General features: G+C 36.5%; 1 protein-coding gene across 2 annotated transcripts in view; it reads left to right on the top strand.

Moving 5' to 3' along the window:
• The window catches only part of LOC110032199 (SNARE-interacting protein KEULE-like), a 93,958-nt gene that overhangs the window by 14,360 nt on the left and 56,704 nt on the right, over positions 1 to 22,894 (top strand). For both annotated transcript variants that reach the window (XR_002294828.1, XM_020735749.1), the window contains exons 3-8: positions 13,303 to 13,384; positions 13,757 to 13,835; positions 19,674 to 19,724; positions 19,818 to 19,914; positions 20,030 to 20,062; positions 20,245 to 20,373. Coding sequence is in view for 1 of the 2 variants with exons in the window: in XM_020735749.1 (XP_020591408.1) it covers positions 13,303 to 13,384; positions 13,757 to 13,835; positions 19,674 to 19,724; positions 19,818 to 19,914; positions 20,030 to 20,062; positions 20,245 to 20,373 (471 nt within the window). In the remaining variant the exon portion in view is untranslated. The remainder of the gene's footprint in view (positions 1 to 13,302; positions 13,385 to 13,756; positions 13,836 to 19,673; positions 19,725 to 19,817; positions 19,915 to 20,029; positions 20,063 to 20,244; positions 20,374 to 22,894) is intronic.

Below are 22,894 nucleotides of genomic sequence, written 5' to 3'. Positions count from 1 at the left end.
GTAGGGGGATCGTTAATGTTAGCTAGATTGTTACTATGATTAGTGCTAATATAAAACATAAACTTGAGTTTTTGTGATGTTTAAAGCCAACTCAAGTTTATTATTGAAATAATGAAGAACGGAATGCAAAATCTTATGAAGAGGAATATAAAACTTACCCAAGGTAAGCACATTGTTCACAAATAAGAGTTGGAAAACTTTTGGGATTGGTTGTGAGATTTAGGCCCTGTTTGGGGCGGCGTTTGGGCATTGATTCATATATGTTTGGGGCATTGATTCAGGGTGCAGAGCTCATGGCTCGGCACGAGGCGTTTTTAATAAAACACGAGCCGCAAGTTCACGTTTCTTATATTATTTTTTACTGCGATGCCCTGTGGTATCACGATTCGGTTCTGTTTTCGCGTTCGTTGTCTGTCCTAACCTTCCCTGCAAATCTCTCGCTTCCTCTTTCCTAACCTCTAGTTATGGACTTCTTCTTTCTCTAGTATCCCCTTTCCCTATCCTTTCTTGGTGGAATTGCAATTGTTTTTTGAGATATTTTGGTTTCTCGATTCTGTTCTCAGCCTCTTGATGGCTGCTGATGCTTCGAATTTTGATATTTCTGTTGATTTTTTTGATGGTTTTGCGTGAGAATTTGATTTTCATTGGATAATTTGAGAAGCGGTGGTATTGGTGTTGCCGATGTGATGATTTGTTGTTGGGGATGGTGATGTCGATGTGGCCGGGAGGGGTTGGGGATGGTGGTGGTAGAGCCGGCGGTGTTGGTGTTTCCGTTTGTTGTGAATTTGAGAAGAAGAGTAGGCTTTATGGGTTGTGTTGTGTTAGTCAGTGCCGTGGGTCGTGTTGTGTTGGTCAGTGCTGTGGGTTGTGTTGTGTTGGCCATTGTTGGGCTGTGTTGTGGTTTGTTGTGATGTTGTGTTGGCTAGTGTTGTGATTGTGGGTTGTGTTACGTTTTTCTTGGGTTTCTTACCCAATCCGCACTTACGGGTATTTTTAATCTCTAGATATTGCCAGAAAATATGTCTCAATTTATATCTAGCGGCTAGTGTGAACAAATGTAATGATTTATAATAGATTTTCACACTAGGGGTACTACGCAAGTATACGTATCATTTCAAGTAATATATGATTTTCTTAAAAGCCGCAGTATCCATCCCACAAAGAATGCGACAATTCTTAAAATTAACTTACAAAAATTCTATTTAAATTGTAAATTAAAAATATAAAATATTTAAAATGATATGCTGACTAAATATTACTACTAAAGAGCATAAAAATAAAACAACAACTAAATGTAGCAGCTTAACAAAATATAACGAGTTTGGATATTATGAAAAATCTTTCTTCCTGCAAAAAAATTTTAATCTATGTAAGATTGAAATGATTTAAGATAAAATTGAGGTATTATGACAAATAGAAGCATACCTTACTCTTTTCCCCCTTCCGGTGCATGCAAACAACATTAGCTATTTTAAGGTCGATTCCTTAACATCTCAACTCCATATCAGTGCTATCTAGCCTCTCACATCTAGATGCCCCTAGCTTATGTCACCACGATGGCCAAATCCCAAACTAAACCTTAAGCCAAATTGATAAGACTCTAGTCTGTCACTTTGGATCTAACCAATTCTACGTCCATCAAAATTTATCTCCCTATTTATTTGCACTCCCCCTTAGGTGATCACAATGACTCTGCCTAAAATGAAGTGTGATATTCACTAGTTCGGTGAAACCATAGCCCTCTCAGGTCATTGTGTTTCTCAACGGATTTTAAGCTCACAAGTAGCCAGTTTGCAATGTAAATGAAGATTCGATGAAAATACCATCATGATTTTTAAGAGTAAAAAAAATCTTTAAATTATTCTTCAGCCCACATTATTAAGTCCATATGCAATAAAAAAGAAAAGAAACTATTCATAATTCACGGAGATTAAACAAAAACAAAACATTTGCATTTAAATCGAAGTCTTACAACAAAAACTTTAACAAAAATATAAAATACTTATGTCTCTCCCTAAGTGAACTTCTGGAGTTTTTGGAGCTTCCTTCAAGCAATCTCCAAACTACTTCACACTAAAACACACTCACTCTCACACTTGAGCATAAAATATGAAAAACCTAATTTACTATTACTGCCTGAGTGAAGTTTTTAGATCCCAAAAGCACCCTAAATTCTGCCAAATCCTTCTCATTAAATAAAAAATAGAAAATAACCAAGGGTTGCTTCAAACATTCCTACAAAATTAGGCCAAATTCGATATATCTTCTAGAAAAGTAGTTACTGGCGCTATAACGCCAGTCTGAGGCGTTATAACGCCCTTCTTGCTCGTCTGTGGCACTATGGCGCCAAGGGGTGGTGCTATAGCGCCACACAAAAATCTTTATTTTTGCTCATTTTTTCTCTCATTTTCTCTAAATGTCCATTCTATGTACCTAAAATAAAAAAAAAAAACATGCAAAATACATTTCTTTGAAGTTTAATAACATTAAAAATGTATATAAAAATTTTATAAAACATGCACTAAAAACATGTTATTTTTAGGTGGATCAGTTTCCCCAAACTTAAACGTTACTTTTCCTTAAGTAACTCCTTATACTATATAAAATTTATAACATGTGGTAGCAAATTTAACTTAAAAATTTATATACCACATAATTTAACTTAAAAATTTATATAATTTCCGCTTTATAAATGCTACAGTGAAACTTTTAGAAAAAATTTTAACAACTCAGGTTAAAAACTAAAATACAAGAACTAAAATACAAGAATATCTAGCATTTGGCAATTAAGTTTAAGAGTTCTGATTTTTTATTTATTTCAAAAATAACTGCAATTTATCATACTTGAGATACTTAGAAGAATTACCAGAAAAAGAATTTCATGAGAAATTTATTAGTAAAGATGCTAATACTTCTAAGTCTAAGTTAGAAATGTAACTAAGTTTCTTTTCTTAAGATAATTCAAGTAGAGCTAATTTTTGATTAGGTATCTTCTCAAGTTTCTCCTCACATATTTTTTTTCCTTTTTATTTTTGTTTTTTTTCTTTTAGGTTCATTTTGAATTTTTTCTTTTTTTTATATGTCATATGAGAATTACTATATCTGGATAGTCTTTAATGATTTTAAACTCCACTATCCTCCTCTTAAAGTTAAAAACATAGTATATTTCTTTACTTTAACAAATGTGTATTAGCTTTAAAGATTTTTCATAAAGTCTCAATTCTTTCGTTTTAATTATTAATCTAAGATTCTTAATATTTCCAAAAAATATAATTTTCTGCCCAAAACGGCTAATATATTAAATAGAAAGAAAGATGCCTACTTAATGCTTCCTAAAATAAAAGGGATTTGAGGTGGGCACAAAATAAAAAAAAATTGGTATTTGAGCTTAGACATTCAAAATCATTAAACGTGTTACACCAGATATAGTGAGTCTCAACAAAAAAAAAATGTGGGTATAGCAATTGAAAAAGAAAGACTACTTGAAAGTCTTCCCTGAGAATGAAAGTCTTCCTGAGAAGAAGCTTGAGGTAGACATATAATCAAAAATTGATGACTGAATCCTCCCCTAAATAATAAAACTTGAAAAATTCCCTTAAGAAAATTCTTCTGATGTTATACTCTGAAAAGAGTTAAGTGATAACGTGTCTTTGGGCTAACTATTAATTGACTCAGAAACATCTTTGGGAAATAAAAAATATTTTGATCACATGAGCAGAAGTTTTGAAATATGCTTAGGCCCAGAAAGAAAGAACTAAATTAAATGACTATGTTATTAGCAAATTAATGTAAATTCTACCTTGAAGTCATATCTTTCAGTGCCCAGAAAACTCCTCGACATCAATTCAAGAACGTCAACGATTCCTCAAAACAACATGGACAATCTTTACACAAATCAGTGACGAAGAAACGACATCTACTACAACAACGGAGCTACAAGCTACAGTCCCTCGAGCTGTGATGTCCTTAGAAATAACACATCTTTATGTGTACTTGAAAGAATACAATTCTGATTGTACCTTAAAGAATGAGTTATTTTTACACGCGCGTCTGATCAACGGATGGTATCTCAAGAAGTGTTGCACATCGTGATGTTTAAAGATAAGGCCCCGTTCTTCAAAGCATCGATGTCATACTTGTTTAGTTTTGAGTCCAAATCCTACCAACAAGGCAAGAAAAAGAAAACTCACAAAACATAAACAAAGATCACACCAAAACACGACAAAATAAATATAAACTCAACATCAAATTAAATAAAAAAAAATCAAAATTTTGAATATCTCCAAGTTTCAACCTGGTCAGGTTGAGTCCTCTCGACTTATCGTTAGTTACTTCTCTCGACCCGAAGTTTTCTTTCACAGGAACTTTGGGTCCCCTTTTTCTCATGCGGGGGCTTAGTTAGTTCTACCTACATGGAACTGTACCCTTCTCAATCGTTTGTCTCATATGGATGAGGTTTTGGCTGGTTTTATTGATATGAAACCACATCTCTTCCCGCACAAACACTTCTTTGATCAGCTCTTGGGTTGGATGTGAATCCCCTGACATTCCTTCTCAATATGATTTCTTTCTATATGGATTTTCCACAGTCCTCATGAACTTTGCAATAAACTCAGCATTAACACAATAAAACTCAGCATTCACACAATTCATACAACAATTCCCTGCGAGCACACATTCCGGGGTCGATGCAAGGATTTCGACTCCCATACACATGACATTTCGTGGTCGATGCAAGGATTTCGATTTCCACACATCGACATTCTAGGATCGGTGCATGGATTCCGATTCTACATTCACGACATTTCAGGATCGATGCAAGGATTTCAATTCTGACACACACGACATCTCGAGATTGATGCAAGGATTTCGACTCCCATACACATGACATTCCGGGGTCGATGCAATGATTTCGACTCCCATATACATGACATTCCGGGGTCGATGCAAGGATTTCGATTCCCACATACATGACATTCTGCAGTCGATGTAAGGATTCCAACTCCCACAAAATTTCATACATTGCCACATATCTCACCACAAAATTCCTCTACAAACACCCACAAATTTTGATTTGTTCCCACCAATCTGCATATTTCTCACAAATCTACATATTTGCAACATTCATGACATTCCAGGATCGGTGCATGGATTCTGATTTTATATTCACTACATTTTGGGGTCGATGCAAGGATTTCGATTTCTGCACATGATATTTTAGGGTCGATGCAAGGATTTCGATTCCCGCACATGATATTTTAGGGTCGATACAAGGATTTCGACTCCTACACACATGACATTTTAGGGTCGTTGGAAGGATTTTAATTCCTACACACATGACGTTTTAGAAGCGGTGCAAGGATTCCGTTTCCTTCCACATATTTTTTTCACATTCCATCCATAAATTTCTCGCATTCATGACATTTCTGGATCAGTGCAAGGATTTCGATTCCACATTCACAATGATTCTACATTCACAATCTTTCAGGATCGGTGCAAGGATTTCGATTCTACATTCACAATTTTTCAGGATCGGTGGAAGGATTCCAATTTTACATTCACAATCTTTCTGGATCGGTACAAAGATTTCGATTCTACATTCACAGTCTTCCGGAGTCGATGCGATGATTCCAACCCTTCATTCACAATCTTTCATGATCGGTGCAAGGATTCTGATTCTACATTCACAATCTTCCAGAGTCGATGCGACGATTCCGACCCTTCATTCACGATCTTTCAGGATCGAGACAAGGATTCTGATTCTACATTCACAGTCTTCCGGAGCCGATGCGACGATTCCGACTCTTCATTTATTACATTTTCAGATCGGTGCATGGATTTCGATTCTACATTCACAATCATTCTAGAATCGGTGCAAGGATTCTAATTCTATATTCACAGTCTTCCGGAGTCAGTTCGAGGATTATGATTCTTCATTCACTACATTTTAGGGTCGGTGCAAAGATTTTGATTTTATATTCACAGCTCTCCAAAGTCAGTTCGAGGATTCTGATTCTACATTCACAATCATTTCAAAGTCGGTGCGAGGATTTCAATTCTACATTTATTATTTTTCGGGGTCGGTACATGGATTCTGATTTCTTCCACAAAAGTTCTTACATCATAAATTTTCACAAACCTCTGCGCTCTCAGTTCGACGATGTTCACAACAATATCTGTGAAATCCAACACCCAATGTCAAAGATCTCTACTCTCACATTTCCACAGGTCTCCATACAACACTAAAACAAACCAATTCGACATGCAAATTTGGAATCTCAAACTCACGATCACAATCTAAAAACACACCTACAAATCCCCAGCGGAAACTCTCCTTCTTGAGCTGGGATTTCTCGAGTGGGAACCCCAACTTTAGTTTGGTTGTCAAATCTAGTTTGACATCCGGTCTGCTCTAAGTAGATCTACTTACGCAGACTATTTGGTTTTGTTGATTGCTTCGGTTAACACCAATACGCACGGTGTGCTTGTCTCGCACACCACACCTATTGGCCTATTGGGGGTTCATTTTGTTGACCTCATTTTTGGGTGAGGTCTTTATTTCTCTTCTTAGAGCCTAGGGTCTAGGCTTAGGTTTTCTTTGTTTGACCCTCTTAGAGGACTAGTACCAGACCCACTCCATTTAGAAAATTCTAACCACCTCGTCACTCCTTCGAGTCTGGCATGGGCGGTCCCGAATCCGCGACATTTCGCTGAGTTGATTAGAACTGACACATGAAACTCAAGTCGAGTTCCTACATTAATAGGAGCAGCCCCTAGGTAAACCTTTTGTGACTTGAGCAGTCGCGAACATTGATTTTTGCGCACGCATCGCACCACTCACGATTTTGACTTGAATTGACTCGCCCGTCGGCGAACTCATCCGTACGACTCCGGATGGCGAAACAGGCCACACTGATGCATCCGAGACGTCAACTTTAGCTGGGAGGGATACCCGTATTGTTATGGTTTCACGTGCAAGTGACACTCACGAAAATCGATGCACATTTTTTTTAATTAACGGTGCATGGGCTCGGGCTCAATCCAGGTTCGACTCGGGTTCGATTCGGGTTGGACTCGGGCTGAACACAGGCTAATTGAGTCAGCTTATATGATTTTGAATTTTAAACTTTAAATTTCAAATTTATCATTTAATCATCCCATTAAACTTTTCCAAATATGTTGTTGTTGCTCAAGGAAACCATTTAATTCCCCGCCAAAGCTCTACACGTAACGGCTCCTAAAGGCTGCTGATTAATTCACCCCGCTCCTATTCTAAATGGAAGGCTCGCCTTTCTTCCTCCGCGGTTTTGCTCGATTCCTCACTGGCTCCCCTCTCTCTCTCTCTCGATTTGATCCTTCTCCAGGCTCTCTTGACCGCTCAACCTCGCATCCTTCTCCCAGACAAACCGAGGACCGCCCAGGCTCACTCGACCTCGCCACCCTCTGCACCGCTCGTCCTCGCTCGACCTCACCTCCCTCTGCATCGCGAACTCCTCTTCCCCGCTCTCGACGAAGTTTAGCCCCTCACTCGCTCTTCTCTCACGCTCGCCCAGAAACTCTCCCGCGCTCACCTGCATCGACCTCCACCTTCTTCTCCTGCTTTTGTCTGCTCTCCTCTCTGCGAACCTAAACCTCTGCTCCTCTCTGCAAACCGAATCCCGCTCGCCTGCGGTCCCTCTCGTGCGACAGAAGCCCCCTGTTCCTTTTCTCTCATGTGACTAGGAGCCTTGTTCACTGCCTCCTGCACCGAAGCCCTCCGCCTCCTCTCTTCCTCGCGCAATCGAACAGTCGTTCGACTCTACTCCTCTCTCCCGCGGTCGAACAGCTCGTCGCCCGTTCGTCCCGCTTCTTTTGTTGAGAGGCTGCTAGTTGTGCTTTGAAGCGGGATTTGAGTACATTCTAACCCTTATTTGACTTTCCTACTCAGAGTTCTTTCAGGTAAATTACATTTCATTCCTAATTAAATAATGTTTTGAAACTTGTATGCCCTGGAGCTCAGTTGCTGGCAGCTCCGTTTCGTTGGACACGCTTGAAAGGTGGTATTGATGTTCAATTTGAAGTCTAGATGTTAGATATGTAACTATGTAGGAGCTGAGTGGTATGCCAGTAAATCTTTTGTAACTCTTTTTATATTCTACATTGGCACTCGATGTTCTCTCCTCTGCACTTTAAGAATCATTTCAAAGTCATTTAATCTGCATTGATTCGCAGGACTATCTCACAACTGTTGATTCTAATTTATTCTCTACTCTAATTGGAAGTTCTGTAATTATCTATAAGTTAAACGATAGTGGTAAGTTGAGAATATCATTATAGTGTGATAAACAACTAAGCATGATTAAAAGATTGGTGACGATTGAAATCTTCCGTCATTATGGGATCTTTTCTTATCAAAATCATAAAGAGCCTTATGTCTATTAAATGAGCTTGCCTACCTGAATTGTTTTTTTTAGGAAGATTTACGATTTACATGCATACCACACCACTCTTATATTTTAACATATCTGAAATTTAAACTTTCTCTTTACACCACCCGAACCCTTAATTCTACATAAGAAGTGTTTCCATTGCTTAATGAGAAACACGTGTTTGCATCTTTAGGATTTATACACTATTTTGGGACCGCACATGGGTCGATTTGACATGATTTTGTTTAATTGTTTTAGACAAGCTTTGAGGGCTTTTTTTTTTCTACCCGATATTCTTGGTGATCTTGTAAAGGATTTAATAACCATTTTTATGGCTGCATGTTCACTGTTTCGGAAAGATTAAAATATTGTCTTGGACTCGCTAAGAGAGCTGTTTAGGAAGCTTAGGATTGTCGTTTAATGCTGTTTTGAGCTGAGAAAATGCTAGAAAGTGCTGTTCGAAAGCTTACAAGTGTTGTGGGCTGCTGTTTAGTGCTTTTTGGGCTAAGAAATGATTGTATAAGTGTTGTTTGAGGTTGTCGATCGCTGTTGGAAGCTGTAGGAAGTTTCTAGGCTGCTGTTTGGAAGTGTAAAATCGCAGTTTGGAGTCGTTGAGAGCTATAGGTTGCAGTTTGGAAGTGTAAAATGGCTGTTTGGAGTCGTTGAGGGTGCTGTTCGGAAGCTTAGGATTGCTGTTTGGTGCTGTTCGGAAGCTTAGGATGGCTATTTGGTGTTGTTCGGACGCTTAGGATGGCTGTTTGGTGTTGTTTGGAAGCTTAAAACTGCTGTTTGGTGCTAGGAATTGCTGTTTAGAAGCTTAAAAATGCTGTTTGGTGCTAGGGAGTGCTGTTTAGACGCTTAGAGTTGCTGTTTGGTGATTAAAAGTGTTGTTTGGTGCTAGGGAGTGCTGTGTAGAAGCTTAAAACTGCTGATTAGAAGTTTAAAACTGCTATTTGGTGCTAGCTAGTGTTGTTCGGAAGCTTAGAATTGTTGTTTGGTGATTAATAGCTGTTGTTGGGATTCCCTAGCTGCTGCCCGGAGCTGTAGGAGGCCTTATGATCGTCGTTTAAGCTTGCTAGTTGTTGTCTGGAGCTGTAGGAGGTCGGGGCTTTGGACCGTTGTTTAGGCTTGCTAGCTGTTGTTTGGAGTTGTGGGAGCTCTTTTGTGTCACCGGTTCTTTTACTTGCTGAAGCTCATATTTGATATACTCATTAAATCCTCAGTTATATTTGTTTATTTTCACATATGATGCTGACATTGCATCAACAACCGATACGACATATGCACATGTATATTTTATTTGTTGTTGTTTTATCATTGCAATTTACTCTTACTCTAACACATCATCCAGATACTAATTGCTATTTCATTTTCAAAACAAAACGGTTTTTCAAAAATTAAACAATATTTTCAAAACAAAAAAAAACAACAAAACAAAAGCATAACACGTACATTTGAATTTACGTGAGTCCCTCGGAGGAGGTAACCCATGGTTGCTAACGAGATCTCCTCGGTTTAAATGAGTTTCACAACTTGTTTAAGCTAAATAAGTTCAAAAGAAAATAGTGGTACCGGAACGAGAGAATCGTGGGATCCTAACTTGTGTCGCTCTAACCAACTTTACCCCCCCCATAATGACAACAAATCCAAAATTTGAAACACACATGATACAACCTTTTGAACCTTAGACGTTAGGACTGCTACGTCGACGAGGAATTTGAAGCAACTTCGTGGGCAGCGCGATAAGGAGTTTGGAGCGGAATATAAGTGGAGGTGGTCGTCATTCTACAACAGCAAAACGAGTCTACACCAACTAAACTTTCCTTGTTTAAACAACCCATAGGTATCTACTCCACAACTATGGAGGTGGTCGTCATTCTACAACAGCCGAGCGTGACGTAAATCCACACCCTCTTTTAGGCCCCTGCACAACTATGTTGTGCAGTAAGTCCTAATTCACCTTAGGTTCCGAGGTTGTCATCCAGAACGACGTAAAACCTCTTATCTTTGTGGGCTATTTGCATAACCAGTTATTATGCAAGTGTAAGTCCCCAATAATAAAATTGACAGGATTAAACATTCAAATAACATCCTCTCTAAAATATATCCGCACAGTTGAATAGTTTGGGAAGTCATCGATGTTCCTCCTCAGGATCTGTGACGTCCCCTACCCTTTACTTCCTTTGGACTCCTGAAAGAACTGTTCCTACTTGAGCCACTCTCACTTGTTTTTTCACGTTCTACCGTGAAAACAAACCTTGAATTCTTGAAGATTAGAACCACTGATTATTATCTAGAGTTTTCTCAAATGACTCCCGTCATTTGAGATGACTCCCGTCATTTGAGATATAATTAACTATAGGGGTTTGCCTTTATAAGGAACTTGGAACCCAGATAAAATAAACCTTATTTAATCTTTGTATTAGATATGAGAACTTATCGGTCATACATAAAAAGTTCGCAGACCAAATGAATTTCACAAATCTCTTAGTTTGCATGATTGGGTCTATCACCGAGGTATACACTTATCTTTCGGGAGGGTGTAGTATTCGCGATATCGGGCACGATTATGCAAACTATTGGACGAATGAGATCCATTTGGTCTCATTTTTCAAAAATTAAAACATACTACTTTCAAAACCCAAACTATATACTTTATATTTAAATTAAATTTTCAAATAAAAAAGTTGATCGACAGTGACATACATCGTCTGCATTTTAAAAATTACATCAACATATTTTTAAATGTAATTTTAATAATCTTTTTTTAGCAATCTTGATACCCACTGTTAAGTGAGGTGTATGAATTATTATTTGTACTGCAGAGGGACAAAAATGTCATTTGTTCAGAAACAGCTGTCACACAGTTATTTTCAAACTGTAAAAAACAAACAACAAGTCAGCTTATTCGCAACATATTCTGTGCAACAATTTTCTGGGGTAGCTATTGCACAACTGTCTATTAATAAGCTGCAGCTGCCCCAAAGAGACCTTTAATCAAATTGCTTTTTAACATAAGATTGATCAAGCATATAAGATATTTCGTTATAGCAAAAGACAATGATACGGTGATAGGGGAAATCTTGCTTCAACCCTCTAGATAGGAAGAAACGTTCGAAAGAACTATTGAGCTGATAGAACAGGAGACCTCGTTGATATAATATTTGATGAAACAAATAAACTTAGTGAGAAAGACTTTATCATGCTTCCTTTGTATAAGAGAGCCTAAAGTTTTGAAAGTGTAAATTATGGCATAAAAATTCTTAGATGAAATAGCTTTCTAAAAGGCTTTCGAATGTTTTCATTGATGAGCCTAACAAAAGGAAAAACTCCTTAAGTGGAAGAAATAAATGAAGGGACCTTGTAAATGAAGTTGCACAAAGAAATTGATCTATATTCAAGGATAAAACTTAGAAACCTAGGAATAAGGGCGATAAAAAACATGGCTAATAATTCTTCCTGGAGATAAAAAGAAGAGGACAACAGTAGTAATGCATTGACTTACCATATCCTAAGTAAATTGCAATTATTTAGCAGTAAAGCCATTAGTTCTTTGGGACTCGTTCAAGGAAAGAAAAAAGAAATAAAATGCTTCTTTAGCATCCACTGGCAAGACCTAAAAAAGATTGCTGGTACATTCATTGGAGATACTATTCCCGCAATGAATGTCTGCACTTAGGAGGCATAGTTGCTATTTATGCGTTGATCATGGAACTTGATGGTGTCATTAGCAATCTCTTTGTGTGTAAATATTTTGTTATTCTTCAAATTAAGAGACCTTATCATATTATAAGTTTGTTTTTGTTCTTATGACTCAAAAACTTGTTATATGCCTTTATACAACTAGTGGGCTTTTGTTCTTGTTTAAACGAGTAACTTTTAAAACTGGAGTGATATCTGACAAGAACATTGTCCTTTCTTCATAAACATCATAGCACTTTTAAGAAGGACAGTTTCCATATTGGAGTAGATATGTTTAAGTTTACCCATTTTGTCATCAATTTTAGAGGAAAAGCCAGAAATCTTTATCTTAAGTCTTCTTTTGACTTCTTCAAGCTCTTAAAGTTTTTGCAAAGAACAAACATAGGATCCATTTATTATGGATTCTTCAAGCATTGGCGATTACATTATGAACCTAGGAAGAGAGGACCAGTAATTTCTGAACTTGAAATTGGACTTCTGCTTCAGGTGGTGTTGGTAGTGAATCATAATATTAATCATAATTGTAGAAGGGCTCGTGCATGATTCCCTAAAGTATTGAGGTGATGGTGCATATATTTTCTATAAACGAGGCATCAATCAAGCTTGCAAGAGTTGGGTTCAAATGGTTCTTATTTGACTTGGTGAGAAAGGTTGGCCAACATAGGGGAGCTCATCATTACCAGAGAAGGAAAGAGCTTGTTCAAACCTATCCATAACTTTGAAGGGAATATAGAAGGAAAGAGCTTGTTCAAACCTATCCATAACTTTGAAGGGAATATGTTCACCATTAGTCTTCTCACTGAGGTGGATATTATTGAAATCACCACTAATGGTCCAGGGCAGATTGCTGGGCTTGGAAGTGACAAAGGCGTCGCGATGAAGAAAGTTCAAAACTTATCTTTATCCTAATCATTATTAAAAACACGGACCATAATTACAATTAGAAGGATGGGGGTGATGGAGGCACGTGCACCATGCACCATGCACCATGCCGTGGATAAATTGAACATTGTTAACTGGATGGGTGGTTGTAGGAGCTGAAAAGTCCCATTTGATTGGGGGAATATCACTCGGAATGTCTTCTTACCTTTTCATGCTTTTTTTAATATTCTAGATAATTATTTTATGGAACACCTCTTCTTGGTCTTAAGCCTTGTATTTAATTAATTGATTGTGATGATTAATATTATAGGTACTCATCATGGATAAACTTACGGTCAAAATCATGTCATGTTCTTGTAAAATGGCCGATATCACCGAGGAAGGGGTATCATGTAAGTTGAGATAGCCTATTTTTGAATTTATTGTGCTTTTTCTTACTATCACAGTTACATTGATTGGTTTGTTTTTTTTTTGTCACCTCTCCATTCCATTGTCTGAAGTGTTTTTTAGCCATTAATTATAAATTTAGCAGTGGTTTTTAAGCTTGGTGAACATTAGAATGTTTAATTCAGCTTTTCCTTATGCACACAAGTTAATGCTTTTCTCTATTTTAATTTCCCTAAAAATGAATTATACTGTGAGTTATCTTCTATAATGGGTTTTCACAGAGAAAACTCCCAATGTGCTTCTGGACATCTTTACCTAGAGCATTTCTTTCATTCAAGGCAAGAGAATAATTCTGCCTTATTCCTTTTTATTTGTAGTGGTGGAAGATATTTACAAACGAAGGCAACCGATGCCGTCAATGGATGCTATATATTTTGTACAGCCTACCAAAGAAAAGTAACATTCCGTCTGAATGTTCTTTTATAATTCCCGGTTTGGTTATTCTTACTGTTTATGTTTGCCTCTGTTTTTTGGTTGACTGTTATGCATGATTAAATCATCTACAGTGACTGGAATGTTGATGATTTCCTTGTGTGTAATAATTTTTTATTAGTTTTTACTTCTGTAAATGATAACTGAACTGATATCTTGAAGAGAAATTTATAAAAAGAGATAAGGGTATTTGCGTACATGCCACACAATTCTAATGTATTTATATGTCAAGCACCTAATGTTTGATATTTACATTTGTTACACTTTGGTATTATAGACACTTGCATAAAAAAGGATTATTTCTATCTTAAAAAGATAGTAATAGTGGTGTTTGTAATGTGATATTAAAGGTTTGAGTGTTATGAATGTAAATATGAAAGTTTAGGTGTTAGATATGTAAATGCATAAGAATTGTTTGGTATGTAAATGTCCCATATGTTTGAATTCTAACAACTTAATGATTTAGTCGACTTAGAGATTAATGATTTTCTCATCTAGCTGCATCCGAGGCCTTTAGTACTTAGCTTTGACATGTAGTGATGCAGGCGGTTGGCGTTGTGGGTTAAATGCCTGAATGGACACGGGAGTCACGTTTGGACGCCTGGACCGAACTGGTCCAGGTCTTTTAATGGATCAGCAGGCTATTTCAAAAGAGGTGCCGCCTCTTTTCAATAGAGGGGCCCATTGCTAGTTATCCTAGGGTTTTTTAATTTTTTAATTTTTGTCACTTATTATTTTGTTTTTAAAAATTCCTAGTTATCCTAAGGTTATTTATTTGTTTTTTTTAATATTTAGTGTTTCAGTTTTTAGTGTGTTTTGTATTGGAACAGCCGTCGGCTTCTCCTCTTCTCTTATAGGGTTGTATCCAAGTGTTTGAGTGGAGCTCCGGTTATATCTCACTCCCGAGGCGATGTTTATTCTTCTTCCACACTTCCCCCTCTTTCCCGCATCAATTCCCGTCACCCTTCCTTGCTCCTGCCCCCAAAACAGCATGGAGCTGCTGTTTTCCCTGCAGTTTCTAGCCTGTCAGGCCATCTTCCCTTTTTCCAGTGCCCCGGGACAGCCAACCCCTGTTGTTCCTGCCACTCCCGTCCCAAGGCCTTGCTGGCGCCGCCCTGGACGGCCAACCCTTCTGCCGTCCCTGCAGTTTCTCACCTCTCCTTTGCTGCTGCCATCGTTCCCTTGCTGCCACCCCATTATCCAGCCACCAACCGCCCCTTTTGCTACCTCTTTGGAGGTCCAAACCTCTAACCGGCACCACTTGCAATTTAGTTTCAACCCTAGGGTCAGTATTTTGTTGTTGTATGTTTTGATTTCAAACTTCTATGCTGCTTTTTATACTTCTTTATTTGAATTCAACAATAATATTTGTTTCTTCACTATGATTTGGTTAACTCTAGTATCATGCAGTATTGACCTCCAATTGGGAATACTGCTAGTCTTTTCATTTATAAAAGAACAGCATAGTTTAGTCTCCCTGTGAAGATGCCAGCACGAGCATTTGCAAGTTTTACTATGTTATTTCTGAAGCAGAAGAAGCCGAGTTTGTTCTTCATCTGAAGGCTAACAAGAGCGAAAACTAACACGTTCTGCATGGAAAGTCCAGGTAATGATCATTACAGAAAGTACTGAAGGAATTTTAGAGAAGAAAAAGTTTAAAACACGGTGATGGAAGTTTATTTGGATTCATCCAAAATTGCAACCAATTGTTGCAATTTAGTTTTATCCCTCCTTTGGAACATCAAGCTGGGCTTGATTATGAAAGCAGGAGTTTTTTTTTTGAAAACAAGTTCACACACTTCAGTAATTTGCTCGTCTTCTTTAGTTTCATGAATGTTTACTACAACAAGAACACTTGGGATTTTTAGTTATTTTTGCCTGATATAGGTTTTCTAATGTAAGAAATATGGTTCTCTTTAACTAGTCGTATGAACAGAACAGAAGCTATTTTGGAAGATTTTGCACCTTCTGTCTCTCTCCTAAGTGATATCCTGATAAAGAAATTTGTAATACTCTTTTAGATCTGCCTTTTTTTTTTTATGTCCAGATATTACATATTTCAGATATAGATAAAGGGAATTTATTACTTACTGATAGCTTTTGTATTGTAAATGCGTTGAGACTTGGTGATCATGAGGTCTTGAATTAATTCAAGCTTTGCATGAAAAAGGCTGAGTTGTTGGTTTCATTCGGTAAAATGGTTAAAATTTTCTCTGACTTATTTGGGCTTGGTTTTTTTAGTTCCAAACTATTTAAATTGTCCAATTTAGTCCTTCGTTCCTCAAAAATGATTTAAAATAATCCCATAGTTAGAATTGTTTGATGAAAATTTCACGTGAAGTTCATGAATAAGTTAGGAAATATGGTATTTTCAGAAAATGAAATTCTTACACTGATTGGTGAGAAGTACCCTAATAGCCACCCCATCCATCTAATTTGTTCGAATTTTTTTTCAAATTAAACAATGATTCTAATTGTGGGACAATTTGGACCATATTTGAGGAGTCAAGGATTAAATATGGCATTTCAAATGATCTGGGACTAAAAGGACACCCAATACATAATCTAGCGACCATTTGAATTATTTTCTCATCTCATAATATTTTTATTCCCATTGTTCTTCATTATAATGTTTATTTTACACTAGGATATTGCACATTCACCATGTGCGCATACTTTAGTTTTAAAAAAAGTTTCACTTGATCTTGTTTTATAATTGAAGCCCAAATATATTTGTATTACATGATTATTCATCATTTCCTTCTTAACAGTGAGTAATACAATAATCAAAATAAAAGACAGAAATATTAAAACAACAATTAACATTATCATAATATTGAATTTGAAATGCAGACGAACAAATTTATAAGAACTTCCTCTTCAAATTAACTCTCCATGCCTGATCACTATCTTAGGTGAAATCGTTTAACGAATCCGTCTACCTAAAGAAGTCATAGTCCTATGCTGATCTATTCCTTGGACACTTGTAAAATTTTCTCTTATAACTATGCTTCTTTTGTGATGTATGAGAGAGCAATGCAATTTATAGTTGCAGCACAAGACTCTGGGGGACTGGAAGTCCTCAAGCTCTCTTATTTTCTGAATGTTTAAACCACAAATCACAAACAATTAGATGAAACATTAACTAATAAGGATAATAGAAATACATAATTATAGATTTATAAACCTGTGAGGGCTCAGAGCAAAAGAAAAATTGACGAATAATCTGACACTACAAGAAGACAAAAATCTTTAAAGAAAAGGGATCTTGGTTGCTTTTAAATCGTGTAATACCAACCTCGTAGGTGTCACAGAAGCATATCACCATAAAGGTCATAACAGTCATGTGACTTAAAAAGAAGAAGATCTTGGTTGCCTTGATGGGGATTTCAAACATGTAAATTTTCATAGCAACATATAGGTCATCTAGAAGAGTCTCTAAGGTCATATACCTCATCATAGAACTCAAAATAAAAAATAAAGAATGCAAGAAAAAAAAAATATTAAACCCACGGTTGCTTAGGTGGTCATTTATGTGGGAAAAAATACACGCAGAATGACTGAGGCATCAAAATGATATTTCACATGAACATCATTGCATAAAACGTCATTCCAATAAACATTAAACATTTTCCCATCACATTATACATAAATAAGAAATAAGTAGCACACAACATCATTTCACTCTTAACTATTTTATTTGTAATTTGCTCTCTCAACTTCATCTCCCCAGCACCTTCCCCAATTTTAGTACGAGACTCAGGTAAATCAAATTCAAATTGTGATATCGATTGCCCTAGATAGAGATATGTGACTGATCTTCATCTGCACTATTGAAGTCAATATGACCACGTGAAGGATGCCAACGAATCTAATTGTGGAGTCATTTAAGTGACCAAAATCTTCACTTATTGAAATGATATGTGGGCATATCTCGTCGAATAACATTTTTTTCCCAAATTCCAAATGTCCTTTCAATAACACCACCTAAATGATATGTGGGCATATCTTGTAGAATAACATCAGGATATGTGCCCTAAACACCTCCTTTCTTACACCAATATAACATCACACCACCACCCCACCACCCCACCACCCCACCACCGCAACACCACCACCACTAGCCTACCACTACCTCCACCACCAAGGAGAGAAAGAGGAAAAAACATAAGAGATGTTAAGGATGTTGTATAGCCTCATAAATAATTCAAAGGGCCAAATCTCATATGAGAAACAAATCTACAAACAAAATAATAGCCACTATAAAAAAAGTTTTAGCGATTTGGGCTATCACCACTACTACAATCTGATTAACACTCAACATCTTTCTAGTAGATTATAGGAGGCATCTTACAATGCCAATAAGCTTCTTAACTTCTCTTTCAAAAAATGGCATTATTTAATGAAATATTCACCTTTAAAGAAGAATATACTATCATCACTCTCAATAAGTCATCTTTTCAACAAATAAACAAATTTTTTTTATGAAACCCAATGGATCTTTGAAATTAGAACTTTTCTATGAGACGTAGCCTAGACATCATTTCACGATAGAGAGCAAATTAATATCTACTTATGTTAATTTAACTACTCATATCAGATTACTCTTTGAAATAATACAAATGAATATGATAAAATGATGTGCATGACTAGTTATATATTTTCTTCCCATTCATAGCACACTTCTCCATCCAAAAGTCAATCACAAGTGTGACAAGAACCATCTCAACCAAGACAGAGAGCAACTTAATCGAGCTAGAGAGCAACCCAACCGAGACAAAGAGCAACCAAACCTAAAATTCTTTTAGCATAAAACAGAGGTCGTAAACCGCAAAGGGTAAACACACCAAAAGAGATTCTTCATACATATAAATTAGGTTCTCCCATTCATCAAACCAACAATTCACATAGGTATTCTTCACCAAAATTCAATGAGCATATACGGAGCAACCCAACCGAAAGAGAAACCAAACCACAATGAGCAACCCAGTCAAGAAAAAAGCAACCCAACCGAGGCAGAGAGCTAGTCACAAAGAGAAATCACATCGACACTGAGACATCAATTTCTCCAAAGTTCACAGAAAAACAAATTTAGGTTCTTTCAAATTCCTCTTTTCCAACATAGCAATTTTTCCAAAGAAGTTCACATAAAAAATGAAGAAATGAATTCAATTGGGTTTTTGTGCAAACTGCAAAGAACAAAGCTACCGAGGCAGAGACCACAAATCACAGAAAAAATACATTGAAGTTAGAAGGTATCAGAGGAAGAAGGAGCGGCAATGATCCCTTGCCACAGGTGCCGGGGAATGAAGAATGCAATGGAAGAAAAAATCCCTAAGCAGCGTCAACCCACATGAATGGATACGAAGAGGAGGGCAGCTAGGTAATAGCGAAGGAAAGAAACGTGGAATGCGGCGTCGAGCCTTCGTCCCCATAAGCTGCATTTCTGTTCCGCGCCGCAGCAAAAAAGCTGCCCCAAACGCATCCGAAATTATTGCTTTCACTTATTATTTCTTGGTAAATTAAATTTTTGCCAAAGAGCTTTATTATGTGCTTTGTCTTTAGCCTAATGTTGAGGTAAGTTTTGGTATGGTTTCTCACAGCATTAAAATTGCAGAACAAGTTGACTAATATTTATATTTTATCATTGATTTTTTTTATGCCTGTTTCAAGCCTCGATTCAATACTCTGTATTCAAAGTTAGTGGAATGAGGCTGAATTCAGACTGTATCTTTTCCTGCCATTGTTGAATAATATTATTTGCTTACTGGACTTCTGACCTTATAGAAATTTCTGATACAGCGTTGCCATGCTCCTGTCTGATATGTCTGGGAGATCTCCTTTGTATAAAAGGTAAACGTGAGATGCAAATGTTGATTATATGCTGAATTCCAGCTTCATCCACAGAAAACCACCTTATTGAAATTTGATATTTCTCGGTTTCAGGGCTTTTGTTTTCTTCAGTTCTCCGATATCTAGAGAATTAGTCTATCACATAAAGAATGATGGAAGTGTATTTCCTCGCATAGGTGCACTGAGTGAGGTTAAAATTATGTATATTATAATCATGACAGGCAGTTGTTCAACGTATTAGATTTTGGCATTTTATAGCTTTGTTGGAAGTTTTCATACTTCATTAATTTTAGGAACTCTTGCAGATGAACCTGGAATACTTTGCCATTGACAGTCAGGTACTAAATCATAATTTATTTATTTACATTTTTTTTATACTTTTACTTGCTGTTTAGGTCCTTTCTGCGGTTTTTTGTGCATCTGACCTAGGAGCAGTAGGTTTAGATGGATAATCTTATTACTCATGATTTAGAATTCCTAATACAGCCTCCAGTCTCCTTTTATAACATCTATTTTGCAGGGCTTCATTACTGACCATGAGAGGGCTTTAGAGGATGTGTTTGGTGATAATGCAGAAATTTTACAGACGCACAATGCCTTTATACATTCTATGGCCACACGCATTGCAACAGTATTTGCTTCATTGAGGGTACAAAAGTAGCCTTATATTAATTTTATATTTTTATGGAACTTATCATGTTTCGTTTATCAAGTAAACGATAAAATTGTAGATTGAATAGTGAAATAATAACAAAGTCTGACATTCAACTCTTCTAAGGCCAGTCAATATCACTCATGGCAATGATGATATTGGTCATGCGGTGGTGGTGATGCTCACTAATTTTACTTATTTGAAATGAATTGTATGGGCTATTTTAACATGTACTAAGGGTCTGTTTGGGACAACTTTTTGCCTACTTTGTGTTTCAGACCCCACCATAGCTTTGTTTGGGGAATTTCTTTTTTGATTATTATTTTTTAGAAATTTCTATGGAAGAAAGTTGTTTCTATAACCCGACCTATTAAAGTGTGTGGCTGAAGTTGTTGCCTGATATTATAATTTCCACCTCAACTTTCTAAGAAATTTTCTCCACCACAATTGTACAACCATCTTTATAAAAAGTTGCAACCAACCCAAACGTACCCTAAATCATGATAAAGTATTGGATGCTTTCTTCATCCCAATGCATGTCTTTTATTTAGCACACTCAATTATTTTTACTTGTTGATTCTTAATATGGGAAATTGTGTTGGTAGAACTTCACTGATTAGTGTTAGTGTCGGCACAAAAAAGAGAAAGAAAGAGATTGTTTGGGGGGTCGCCCGTAAGAAGCTGTCGGCAGCCGGAATCGAAATCCCGTCGCCCGTTTCGGAAGGACGTTTTAATTTACGTGTATATATATATATATATATATATATATATATATATATATTTTTAAAAAAATATAAAAAAAAAAAAAACACACATATTTATAAAATCTAAAATGATACTCTAAATAAATTACTTGTTCAAAGCAAAGGACAAGTTTGAAAGTTTGAGGCCCAATTTACCCAAATTCATAAAATCTAATGGTTCAAATGAAGAGAGGTTTCAAAAAATAAAATACTTCTAACTTTTAACTTTAGTACACTATTGAAATTTGACTAAATTTTTTGCTATTTACCTATTCTTTTTTTTTTCCAAGTTTTCCCGCGGTGGAACAAAATACGTGTTAATGCTGAAATTTTCATGATTCTGATACTATCTTAACTACATCTAATTACTTTGTTAGACAAAAGGCCCTTTTATATCCAATAATAAATATGTAGCGGGTATAGTTTAGTGGTAAAAGTGTGATTCGTTCTATTAACAACTTCAAAAGTTAAGGGGTCTTTCCTTTTTTTTCATATTTCATATTCCGATCAAAAACTTTATTTCTTAAAAAGATTTAATACTTTATCCCTCAATAGCACATTTGAGGAAAAAATATACATTATCACGATTTCTATCCAAAAGACAATCATAATTTTCATAAAAAAATTGTATTATGGAGTCGAGAAGCATAATTTTTTTGATTGGTTCAATTCTTCCAATTAAATGAGTATGAAGAAAAGATCTATGGATAATAGTACAAAACTTTCAATCGTAACTAAATCTTCAATTTTTGCGCTTAAAAAGGGGGATTAAAGCCAAAATAGCTATAAAATGATGGTTTTGGTTTACTAGAACCCTCGACTTTTTATTTGAGCTCGGTAGAAACAAAATTATTTTCCTTAGGATCCCACGAGTAGAAAAGAAATAGGGAACGAAGTAACTAGACTAGAAAGATTTGATAAAATCCCCTATTCTATAGGGATCATCTAAAAAGCAAGTAGCTTTAGATGCATTCGTAAAAAAAGCTGACATATGTTGAAGATGGTCGTGCTGCCCACCGCGCTAGCTCCAAGCTCCTCGACGTGACGAGTTTAAGTTTTCTAGGGTGTCCGGTTATAGTATCAAATCAAACGGCCCTATGGTTGTAGTTCTCTAAACATTCTATGTAAAAAGGGTAAACGTGTTTAAAGTTATAAAATATAAAGCGTATCATAAAGGAATGAACAGTAGCATGCAAGTAAAACAGTAGTAGGGAGAAACAAGAGCAGTACAACATGCTATACATGAAAGACAGTAGCAGGTAAAAATAGGACAAGTGTAACATGCTATACAGGGAGAATAGTAGCAAGTAGAAACAGGACAAGTGTAACATTTTATACAGGAAGAACAACAGGTAGAAACAGGAAAATTAAGTGCTGTAAAATGTAAAGCAAACATGTATGCCTGTGAGATCCGGTGTCCCTTAAGCATAACAAACCTAAATACATCTCCAAAAACAAAATCTGGATAAAAACGTCGTCCAAGAAATCCGAGAAAAAGCTGAAAAACTCGAGAAAATCAACGAAAGAGACTCAAGTGAAAGAAAATCCTCAAAACTCATGGGGAAATCCCGAAAGAAAAGAAAAGTAACACGAGTGCTCCGTCCCAAAACTTCGATAAAACAAAAGAAAATTTCAAGTGAGGGGGACCGCAATCACTCGTATGGGACTAGACTCAGTTATATTTATTCTCGAGGGACCACGAAGGCTACTCGGTCACCCGAATGTATAGAACCCGTCACTCGTCTAGAAGTGTGTCTTGAACCTCACTTAGGGGG

The sequence above is a fragment of the Phalaenopsis equestris genome, unplaced genomic scaffold, assembly GCF_001263595.1.
Source record: "Phalaenopsis equestris unplaced genomic scaffold, ASM126359v1 Scaffold000885, whole genome shotgun sequence".
NCBI classification, from domain to species: Eukaryota; Viridiplantae; Streptophyta; class Magnoliopsida; order Asparagales; family Orchidaceae; genus Phalaenopsis; species Phalaenopsis equestris.
Note: the sequence above shows the minus strand (reverse complement) of the source record. Positions and strands in the feature narration are given on the sequence as shown.